Genomic DNA, 11,892 nt, shown 5'->3' on the forward strand with positions numbered 1-11,892 from the left:
ATCAGGACTGCAAGTACTAGAAATCATTCAAAGGTTAATTTTGCTGAATGAATCAGAGCATTGTTGCTAAAACGAAGCATGGCCTGTATGGTTATAACTTCTAAATTAATTAGTCTGGAAACAAAGATTGAGCAGAAGTCTATTACCCATGCCTCACATTTTAAAAATTGTAAATAACTATATATCACAGTTTTCTTTTAAATGTTGTGAAATGGAAAAAAGTATACCTGACAATATTACATTGCATTTTTATCAGAAATAAATTGAATTTTAAGTACTTTTTGGTCTTGTTTGCTCCCTTTGCTTGCTCAGCTCTGTTTTTTTTTTTTTTTTTTACACTCTAATGTCATTGGATTTAAATCCTCCAAAATCATTTGACCAATCTCGACCAAATTTGGTACGTATGTCAACTCTGGGTCAGCAAATTTTCTAAGCTTTTTGGAATCTCGATCGGATTGTGCAGTTGAGGAATATCATGGGGACAGAACTACCATAGACTTAAGCTGGGATTTGGGTTTTTGGCTCGATTTTCAGGTGATCCTAGTGTAATATATATTATACTCAAGCACACAATCCAATCGAGATTCCAAAAAGCTTACAAAATTTGCTGACCTATAGTCAACATATGTGCCAAATTTGGTCGAAATAGGTCAAATGGTTTTGGAGGATTTAAATCCAATGACATTAGAGTATAAAAAAAATGAGTTGGGCAAGCAAAGGGAGCAAACAAAACCAAAAATTGCTTAAAATTCAATTTATTTCTGATAAAAATGTAATGGGTGCTTATTCGATTTGGATAAGCACCACTTGACAGAATTGGGTAAGTTAGAATTATGTTGCCTCGCCAATCAGATACTGTATTAGTTAAGGCATCAGCGTATTGTTCTAGGGGACCTGGGATCGAATCCAGGCAGTTGAAAAATTCTAGAATGTTTTTTGGAAGTGAACTGTCCTGAATATGTTGAGCCCTGTCCCTCACTACCTGGTAGCTAGGGATTGCAATTGCTGGATCCCTCATCCAGCAATCCAGCTGGATCTAGCGCATTTTTTCGGGCTGCTGGATCCAGCGCTGCGGATCCGCAAATACTCAATTAACTTTCTAAATAATGGTGCAAAAGTCTACGTTGTCAGCGTTGCCGCTTTGCTAAGTGCGCTCTCGCGACGTTGCCATTCAGTGCAGCACGTGCCACTCCCTCTCTACACCACACCACCCATCCTTTTACCTCTGCTGATCTAATTGACAGTTGACTTTTCGCTCTCGCTAAATAAAGTGTCTTCACGCTAAATAAAATAAGTAACATCCTCTCCTAGTCCTGGTGCATAATTCTAATTTATGGTCGGTTGTGACGTCAATGAATCACGTGACGGATCGCCGCTTCAGCTGCGGGACACCGGCACTTTTTCGACTTTTTTTCCTAAATAAACTCGGTGCGCAATAAAAACGTTATTTATTTCATTTTTCGCAGCTTGAAGAAATTAGAGAATTTGAATTTTTTAAAATTTTTCGAAAAATTTCGGAAATATTGCGACTAAAAAAAATGCCAGGGGGGCGTCTGTGACACGCTACAATCTTAAATGAAAATTGAATTATTTACCACAAAAATGGCTCTAACGATTTGGATCAAACTTGGTTAGTTTATTGAATCGCGTAAATACATATATAGTGGAACCAGCAGCAATGGCAGAGGAGATTATGGAGGTGGAAAGCGATGATCCAGATAACCTGTATTCCCTAAATTTCACCTTGGAACAAGAATTGGAGATCCAACTAAAGCGTAAGAAAGAAAACTTCATGAAACGGAAAGAAACTAGTACTGAGAAGGATTATGATAAGTTATTAAAAAAGGAAATGGCTGTTTATGAAAATGAGGGAGTCAGAGGTGAAAACTTATCTTTGATTTATAATTATTTGATGACCCTGAAACCAACTAGCGTAGAGGCTGAAAGGGCCTTCTCTGCAGCGGGATATATATGCAGTGCATTAAGAAGTAGGTTGGGAGACAACACCATTAATACTATTTGTTTTTTGAGATCCTACTTCCAGAAAAGTCAAAAAAATAACATGATAACATGTTAAATGACAAAGAAATATTTGATAACAAAAACATATTTGATGATAAAAAAAAAATATGAAATAAAAAAATAACATGAAAAAATAAGTGATTGATGTAATTTTATTTAATCCTTTAAAATACTTTATTCAAGACAAGACTGATATTTTATAACTTCTTCTCTAATTCTATTAAGTAAGAGTATTTAACTTTTATTCTATAAGTGGTTAAATTACTTATAAATAACTACAGACTGATATGTAGAGCCTATATAAGAAAACTAGTAAGACTGATAGCCACTTAGCCACTGATTATCCATCCTTACATTATTATAATATAATATATTAAAGTAAATTAATTAGTAGAATTACCTTTGCTATTATTTAACTTATTACATTATAATTATAATTTAACTAAACATTTATAGTTAATTATCTCTATCTCAAGTGTTAAACCGAACCAAAGTTAAGTTTACTACCTAAATGTGTAAGACGTTTTACTGACATAAAGTGAACAGTCTAAATAATAAAAGGTTTTTAAGTTTTTAAAAAAAATGTTTTATTTCTTTAAAAAAAACCATAAAATGCTAAATAGATAGATAGATAACACTTTATTGCACCAAAAATACATCTGCGCTGGATCCAGCTGGATTGATGTTGGTCCAGCAAAAATCCAGCTGGATTAAAAACACTGCTGGATTGCAATCCCTACTGGTAGCCTGATGAGCTCAAGACAGGCCTGTGAAAAGGCCTCTTTCAGGACCCTCTTCAAAAAAAGTAAATTAGTGCTTTAGTATTTGCTTCTGTAGTAGTATTTTTAATTTTGATTATAGTTCAAGATATAATCTAATAATAATTTGCCAGTTTCATACTTACAGAACTTATACTAAAAATTGATGAAATAAAATTACTTATTCTGTAAAAATATAAAAATTTTATAATTGTTTTCCTTTTTTATTCTAGTATCTTCTGATGATTCACTATTTCTTTTGGCAACATGCTATTATCGGGCAGGGAAACCGGCATCTGCTTATTCCATTCTTCATAGAAAAGGCTGTCGAACGTCACAATGTTCATTTCTTTTAGCCAGATGCTGCATGGATTTGAAGAAGTAAGTAATTTTTTCTTAATTTTGAACTGTTTTTCATTGTATAAATTTTTTAAAAATTTTGTATTGGGATTTTTTTAGATATGGAGAAGCAGAACTAGCTTTAACAGGCGGTAGTATTGCAAAAACGAAAAGTATTGAAGACATCATAAATGAATACGGAGATGCAGCTTCATTTGCATTACAGCTATTTGCTGAATTGTGTAGAAAAACAGAACGTCGTGGTAAAGCAATAGAAAGTTATAGGTAAATAATTGATGCTTGTGTCAAATTTTCTTTTTGTTATAGTTAACAATTTCAAATAATAATTTTTGAAATTGAATCTTTCAGAAAAAGTCTTAAACTTAATCCGTTTCTTTGGACATCTTACGAATCATTAGTTAATTTAGGTAATTTATTCATTAATTTTTTGGAAACATTTTGTTGTTTTACTTCTAACTTTTTTATTGCTTTTTAACAGGTGAAAGATTAGACCCTACAAAAATATTTAATGTAACTAACTTAGAGAATTTCAACACATGTCAGGGTAATAATCCTCTTGTAAATTTAATGAATAAAAATATGTCAAACACAGGAAATTCAGGAGTCTCGGAAAGTATTTCTACACCCGAAATAAATCAGGTTTGTATATTAAAAACTGAAAGGAAACACTTTGTGACAGCCAGAATAATTTTATTATTTGCTGTAGGATACTAGTCAGATTACAGGAAAAGTTTCCATGATCTCGGCACCTTCCTCTTACTCAGTGCATTCACCATTAGCATTGATTAGGTCTAATGTTGAACCGAACAACATAGAAGTGTTTACACCAGAAAATAACATTTGGGTACCTGTTAGTAATAATTCTGTTATGAAATCTATTAGCAATAAAACAGTGTCACGTGTTAGTCATAGCATGTTTGGAGGGCCAACATCAATTAGTACTTTAACTCCTAGGTAAGTTTTTATACATAAAGATACATTAAATTTTCTTAAATTTATTTTTGACATTAATCTTTCTTGTAGTTTTGGAGTATTATTACTCGATTCTTCTTCTTCCACTGGTGGAAATACAGCCGTAATATCTAATAACAGTAGTACTCTAGCATATATCACACCTTCTCCATCTCCTTTAATCGATGCACAGAGTAATGACCCCCGTGCTTCTGCCAAAAAGGTATTTTTGATTTTCATAAAATTTTCGATATAAAATTCAATTTAATCATGTTTTTTTATACTTTGAAAGTCAATGACAAGGAGGAGTCAGTCAATAAATACGCCAAAGTTTCAAATCTTCAGTCAGTCTGGAAATAACAACAATACTACAAATTTTAACATCTCTCAAACCCCTTCTCTTCAGTCTAGGTTTGTAGTAGATGTTATCAAAGCTTTTTAAAATTAACAGGCAGTCATTTGATTTTTCTTGTTCTTTCTTTTGTAGCCTTCCTCCCGGTAGTTTAAGTAATGTCAGAAGAAGTTCGCGTCTGTTTAGTAGCTCTAATTCAGTTAAAGAAAACAACAAAAGTTCCAACAGAACTGGAAGATTTATCTCCACAAAAACACCTACTAAGAAGACTAAAACTAGGTCTACGAAGAATTCCTTAACACAACCAAAGGAAAGTGAATTAAATGAACTAAATAAATCAGATGTTCAATTAGAAGAAAAGATATATTCAAACAACAGTGCAACGGTCACACAAACTGCTTTAAATATGCAAAAGTCTTCAGCAGGTAAGGACATTTATTACTAATGTGCAATGATGATTCTAAGCAATGATATAATATATACATACAATGTACAATCTATTAATATGTATAAACCAAATGTAGCAATTAGTATTATGTTTAAAAAAATTGGTAGAAATTAGGCTAATAAATTTAATAGTATAGCATAATAAAGCTACATCAGTCTCACTGACATGAAATGGTACATTTGAAGAGAATTTTGAGTATATTACCAGAAAAATATAAAATCTCAAAAAAGTTAAGTATTTTAGACCCTGAAAGAGATCTAAGTTTGATTCTTGACAAACATCCAATTGACAAAAGGTAATGTTTTGTATTGCTCTTCAATCATATTAAGATTGTCTTGTGCTAAATTCAAAACTGGCAATTCAGAAAATTTGGTCGTAAAGCTTGGTTTAAAATTATATTAGGGCTTAATTGCGCTAGATCTTGAAATAAATATTCTCACTCTCATTCATTCCAAAATCAACTTTAGAAATACTTTTCTTATAATTACCATCATAAAGTCTGCTTTTTAAAGATTTGTAGTGCAAAAATAAACTTTCATGCAACTGATAAGGGTCTGCTTTATTTTGTTGAAAAAGGCCATTTAACCTTTCAAATTCTTGAACTATTGGAGTTGCAAAATGGAAATAGAGATAATTAGTCTGATCCAAGATCATTTCTTTTATCATTCTTGCTTTAAATTTGGTGTCAAATTGTTGTTCTGCTACTTCTGCAGAAATAAAATATGCTTTAAGTTCTTCCCAATTCATTAATAAATTATAACATGACCTTTCTCTGAACTAGCCAGTGAGTTGAAGATGTTTTTTCAAAGGGAAATGGTGCAATTCTAACAAAATCTGTTTAAAAGTTTAAAACATTAAACAACTCTTTGAAATCTTGGCATCTTAAATTGCTATTTCTATTGTGACCAAAGTTTTTCAAGTTTACCATTATTGCGACCAAAGTTTTCTGAATTGCCATTTTTGAATTTAGCACAAGACAATTTAATATGATTGAAGAGCAATACAGAAAATTACCATTTGTCAATTGGATGGACAAAGATCAATTTAAGGAATGTGGAATACCCAATGAGAGTGAGCTTTTTTTCATTTGAAACAGCATATTGAATACATAGTGCTAAAGAATGACATATGCATTTATACTGCACACAGAAAGGAGCAATTTCACTCAATCTAGACCATACAGAATTATTGCATCCTACCATATTAGATGCACCATCCAGGCAAAACCAATGAAATTTGTTAAAGATTGGCCACATTTATGAATTTCATTTGAAACTAAATTAAATATATTTTCAAACTCCTACAATTTATCGTCAACTGTCCTGCTGGTTTTTGTGACAGGAAGAACCATTTGATATGTAGATGGAGTATTTTTCTTGTGCTTGTCTGATTTGTCATGGTTTGAAAGATTGGATAATCTTGGGACTATGGTACACTTACATAATTTGCAATATGTGGATTCAGAACCATCGGTTGGTTTTTTAATCCAAGGAAATTTATCCTTCCATTTATCATTATATTTTCTGTTATTGTCATATGTTGATTTCCACTTAGGCATAATTATACAGTGGTACCTCAGGATACAAAATTAATCCGTTCCGAAACTGAGATCGTATCATGAAAATGTCATAAGGTGGATCATCTTTTCCCATACGATTACATGTAAAACCAAATTATTTGTTCCAACGTGAAAAACATACTCAAATTAAAGCCAAGTAATACATTAAAAAATAACTGTAGTAAGAAAAACAAATGAAAAATGCGAACTAATGTAACGTCGTATGGTGAGTTTTTGTTCGTATCGTGGAGCAAAAATATGTTTGAATTTCATGTTGTATCCTGAAAATTTCGTATGCTGGGGTGTTCGTAACCTGAGGTACCACTGTACATGAAAATAAAAAATAAAATAACTTTGAGAACAATTTTCTCCATTTCACTCTTATTCACTGAACCACTGACACTTTATTTATGCTGATTATTTCTTTGTTTTACCAATTGTAGCACCATCTAAGATAAAACTGATAGACTTCTACAGGGTCATAAGATGGAAATAACATTTTTGGTTGAATGATTTTTTTTAGAATGCATATTTTTCAAGTTATTCCAGTAGAGTGATTAAAATGGAAAAAAAAAGACTGAAAAAAGCCAAGTTTCACAAATTTGGTGTCAAAAAAGCCAATCTGGCAATCCTGTTGGGTTGTTGTTTTAGCATTTTGATGCCAGTCTTGGTACATTTTAATTATGGCAACTATTGAACAACCACCAGTTCAGCCATTTGGAAAATCAAGGCTCCAGCTCTTCAAACTCCCACAATTTAATCTTCCTTTCATCTGTAAGCTTGAAAAAAACAAAGTTTGATAAAAACCAAAGTTTGACCAAAGCTTCTTTGTCAAATGTGAATGTTAGAATATTTTACTTCTGAGAAACTGTATTCCCCTGATTCACTTTCTTCCCTTAATTATGAAGATATACACCCTGTATATACACACAGTGATCACTAAACTATGATCATATGCATGAAAAGTGAATGTAGTCTGTCATTCATGTGAGTTGCAAGAGCAATTTTACTTTATTTTGTTGCATTATACAATATACAGGATATCGTGCATTAATTTTAGTGGTATTTTTTAAATATAAATTTGAGAATGTGCTAGCATAGATTGTTACTTTGGCTCAGTAGATTTCAATTAATATTGTTGTGGTAACAAAATGGACAGCTTAATGAAGAGCAAAGAAGAATTGTATTTAGTGAATTTTACAAACACAAGGAAAAGGGAAGCTTCACAGTTAAGTATTTTATGGATATGGGAATGTCAAGAAGGACAGTTTAAAGTATCATAGAAAGGCTGTAAGAAGTAAGACTATTGCTAGATATCCAGTATGTGAATGACAGACAATTAACACATTGACTGGCGGTTATGCTGGTTAGGCCATACAGAGCCATTCAACCATCCGACGTCACTATAACCTATATAGTTTCACTCAAGGTTAAATTATCCATCAACAAAAAAGTATGCAAAAAGGAGTGTATTAAGAAGAGACTTGAGGAATGGGATCAGCCTCGATCCCATTCCTCAAGAAACACCACTCAGATGGCCTGTATCTCTTCCAGCTGGACCTCACAGTTGCTCATTTGCAACAGATAAAGTTTGTGCTAGAGAAATATGTAGTCTATTATGTCAGCAAAGAGAACAACAATGCAAATGTTTTCAGCTGCAACCAATCAAATGATTCTGGCACCAGCCGAAACAGATGTGCAGTATGTCAAAAATGAAGCAAAACCAAAACAGTGCATCAAGTTCAAACTCTGCCAATTTAATTCAGAGCACTTTTAAACTCCAATGGCCAACATCAAGACTAAAATCAGAAAAGCTACATTTTACCATCTGGATACTGAATATTCACCACCAATCTGATGACAAGTATTCTGAATATCTATCAAATGTTCACAGTTAACACTTAATTTTAATTCCTGCATATTTTAATATAGGTATAAATGATAATTTCTATTTGCTTACCTAGAAAATACCTTATATTTGAATATTTTACTGTAGAAGGATTAATGCAACTACTACAAGAACTCGGTTGGGCTTGTCTATATCTCGGACACTTTTGTTGTCGAAAAGCCATAGAAGTTCTTAGTAGGCTACCTTCTCATCATTACTATACGGGTTGGGTGCTTACGGCACTAGGAAGAGCACATTTTGAACTAGCAGAATACGAACAGGTGATTTAAATGTAATTTAAATACCTCAATTAATATTTAATCAATATACTAACTTTTCTTTTTGTTCATTCAGGCAATTAACATATTTCAAGAAGTTCGTAGGCTCGAGCCACATAGAGTGAAAGGTATAGAATATTATAGCACTGCACTGTGGCATATGCAACAAGAAGTAGCCCTTTCTGGTTTAGCCCAGGAATTAACAGAATTTGACAAAGAGGCAGCTGAGGTGAGATATTGTTTCCATTTAGAAATAAATTTTATGTTTCCATCTTTATGTGGTTTGTTTCTTTTTTCAGACTTGGTGCACAGCAGGAAATTGTTTTAGTTTACAAAAAGAACATGAAACTGCCATTAAATTCTTAAAAAGATCTATACAAATAGATCCAGATTTTGTTTACGCCTATACATTACTAGGACACGAACACGTATTAACGGAAGAGATGGACCGTGCCATTCATTGCTTTAGAAATGCATTAAAAATCGACATACGTCATTATAATGCTTGGTTGGTTGGTTTTTTCATATCTGAAGATTGAATTGTTTGGTTTGCATATAACATAAATTTTTTTTTCTAGGTATGGTGTTGGTATGATATATTACAAGCAGGAAAAATTTACTTTAGCAGAAACACATTTCAAAAGAGCTCTTGCGATTAATCCTCAAAGTTCAATTCTTATGTGTCATATTGGAGTTGTATGTATTTTGTATAATTAATTGTATACATCATCTAAGACATTTTATCGACGAAAAAAATATCTTGTAATTCATTTTCAGGTTCAGCATGCATTGAAAAAGATGGATGCTTCTCTTGCCACATTAAACAAAGCAATTGCAATGGATCCAAAAAATCCATTGTGCAAATTTCACAGAGCATCCGTGTATTTTTCTTTGGATCGCCATCAGGATGCTCTACGAGAGCTCGAAGAATTGAAGGAGCTCGTTCCCAAAGAATCTCTTGTATATTTTCTCATAGGAAAGGTAACCCATATTTAAATATAAATTGAATGAGTTAAATTTTATTGATAACACCTTTATTTTCAGGTGCATAAAAAGCTTGGTAACACTCACCTAGCATTAATGAATTTTTCGTGGGCTATGGATCTAGATCCCAAAGGTGCTAATAATCAAATAAAAGAGGCAATCGACAAACAATACACTAATGACGATGAAGAAGTAGTTACACCGCACGAACAAGGCACGTAAATGTATTTATTGATTTTTTATTTTATAAAAAAAAAGGACACTTTTTACATTAAAAAGTACATACAGCATCTGTTGCCTTACATCCATATTTATTCCTTTCCATTGGTACAATTTCTAAATTTTAAACAAATTTATATTTTAGTAGTGGACGATGTCGCAAGTGTCAGCTCGGGCCCCGTCGATCATGAATCGTCTCACGACAGTTCGGTAGTAGACGTAGAAGACATGCAGTTACAGACGATGGAAAGTGACGAGAGTTTTTGAGAAAAGTCAAAGCAGAGAGAGTAAATTAAAAAGAAACATCCGTAACACGAAAAAAAGCTGCGTCTCTGTATAAAAAGTCCGGCAAAGTTCAGACTTTTCGGAACAGATTAAATGTGTGTCCTTTGTAATTAAATGATGTGTAATCTGTAAATTATAATTATAGAATCAAGTCGGTCTAGCTGCGAGACATCGTTGTTGAAAGATTCCTCTCTAATCAAACAATACACCGAAAACAGTGTTTTGTGTATCCAGTTGAGTTTGCAGTGATTGGATAATTATGGAAGTTTCATTTCTGTATTATATATAAATATACCTATATACATACATATATATATATTATATATATAGCCATATTTGAAAGTCATTTATTTATTTGTAAGGCTATAAATGCAGAAAAGTAATTGGTGTTCGATATGTAGTCGAAAGGAAAAAAAAAACCAAAAAAATCATTCCATTATGCGGACAGGTCCAACGTTCGATTCTTGTATATGTCTGTAAAGGAAACTGCCATCAAAATTCCATGAAGCTGTGATGTATTGTTATCGGTTGTTTTTGCAGAAGGGAAAAAACAAGAAAATAAGCAGGTGGGCCAAACACAATTGTATATATTGTATGGTTTGATGTAACCTTTGCCAAGCTAAAAAAAAAAAGAGATGTCGATCATTATACATGTACACTGCTCACAGATTATATTGCATTAAAAGAGACAGAATTGAGAGAGAGAAGAATGTTTAAAATGGGGTCTTGTAAAATTCTGCATTGTTTTTTCTTTTTTTAATTTTTATTTTACACCATTTCGAGAAACAGGTTTTAATTTAAAAACAGTTCTTATCGTTTCTAATAAAGTTTTTACAAATTTTTATTTTTGCTGTTTGATAAATTGGGCAAAATATTTAATTATTTCTTCATTGATGAAAACAAGTTTCCTTCTGTAAGACCGATAATTAACATACCAAGATCATTAGATGCACAATTTACAGTTTAGTCTTCATTGGACATCTTTGCAAATTAAAAAGTGTAGGTAACGTCATTATATTTTTGAAAAAAATACGGAGTCAATCCTAGTAACTTTACCAGTTCCAAGTTTAAAAACCAAAGCCCAATCCAATGTGGGTAGTAAATGGCCCAAGTTGGCAACTTGAACAATTAGAACGATGCATGAGTGTCGTCACCGGGAGTCTTTGGCAGTAGGGATGGGACAAATGAGCTACAAATTGCAATAAATACCCAAATGGAATTGCATTCCTCAACAAAATCATGGCTTGATTTTGCTTGCAGATAAATTCTGTTTCTACAATAAAATTATGTCCATTATTGAGTTTGTAAAACTACTTTGATTGTCCCATGTATGATAGAATGGTTTCATCATACAAAATTTGTCATCATTTTAAATAGCCCTAATCCAAGAATAATCAAAAATATTGTATAATACACACCAATAAAATTTTACTATGGTATGTGATGTACAAACAAGATCCACGAGTAAACTTTCATGCATTTCCATTCAATGATTCCTGTTAAGGCTGGCTCTTGTCTACTCTCACCATGTTGACTATAGCAGTGATGGGACTTTTTATATTTTCGATATTCAAACCAGAATATTACATGTGAACTTAAAGTAATCTTGATTTTATTTTACAAACAAAAGGTGTTGTAAATTTGTTCCACTAGGTGGCTCGTGACTTTTATTTTCCCGGCTCTGTTAGGAAAACTATTGCCATCAGTGAAAAATGATCCCCCCCAAGATTTTTGGATTCTGGATCTTGAAACATTGAGAAATGCAAAAACTTTCGGGGGTTTTTCCTGT

General features: G+C 32.5%; 1 protein-coding gene across 1 annotated transcript in view; it reads left to right on the forward strand.

The window, feature by feature from the left end:
• LOC111642497 (cell division cycle protein 27 homolog) overlaps positions 1–10,822 on the forward strand; it is an 84,116-nt gene extending 73,294 nt beyond the window's left edge. The window contains exons 3-17 of the mRNA XM_023388851.1: positions 3,014–3,161; positions 3,240–3,404; positions 3,489–3,547; positions 3,619–3,779; positions 3,847–4,094; positions 4,164–4,314; positions 4,384–4,502; positions 4,579–4,868; positions 8,446–8,618; positions 8,692–8,844; positions 8,915–9,123; positions 9,194–9,311; positions 9,393–9,596; positions 9,660–9,813; positions 9,964–10,822. Of these exons, the coding sequence (XP_023244619.1) occupies positions 3,014–3,161; positions 3,240–3,404; positions 3,489–3,547; positions 3,619–3,779; positions 3,847–4,094; positions 4,164–4,314; positions 4,384–4,502; positions 4,579–4,868; positions 8,446–8,618; positions 8,692–8,844; positions 8,915–9,123; positions 9,194–9,311; positions 9,393–9,596; positions 9,660–9,813; positions 9,964–10,085 (2,474 nt within the window). The 3' untranslated portion in view covers positions 10,086–10,822. The remainder of the gene's footprint in view (positions 1–3,013; positions 3,162–3,239; positions 3,405–3,488; positions 3,548–3,618; positions 3,780–3,846; positions 4,095–4,163; positions 4,315–4,383; positions 4,503–4,578; positions 4,869–8,445; positions 8,619–8,691; positions 8,845–8,914; positions 9,124–9,193; positions 9,312–9,392; positions 9,597–9,659; positions 9,814–9,963) is intronic.
• Positions 10,823–11,892: the final 1,070 nt, after the last annotated feature.

This window comes from Centruroides sculpturatus, unplaced genomic scaffold, assembly GCF_000671375.1.
Source record: "Centruroides sculpturatus isolate CEXI.00-Female unplaced genomic scaffold, Cexi_2.0 scaffold1661, whole genome shotgun sequence".
Classification (NCBI taxonomy): Eukaryota; Metazoa; Arthropoda; class Arachnida; order Scorpiones; family Buthidae; genus Centruroides; species Centruroides sculpturatus.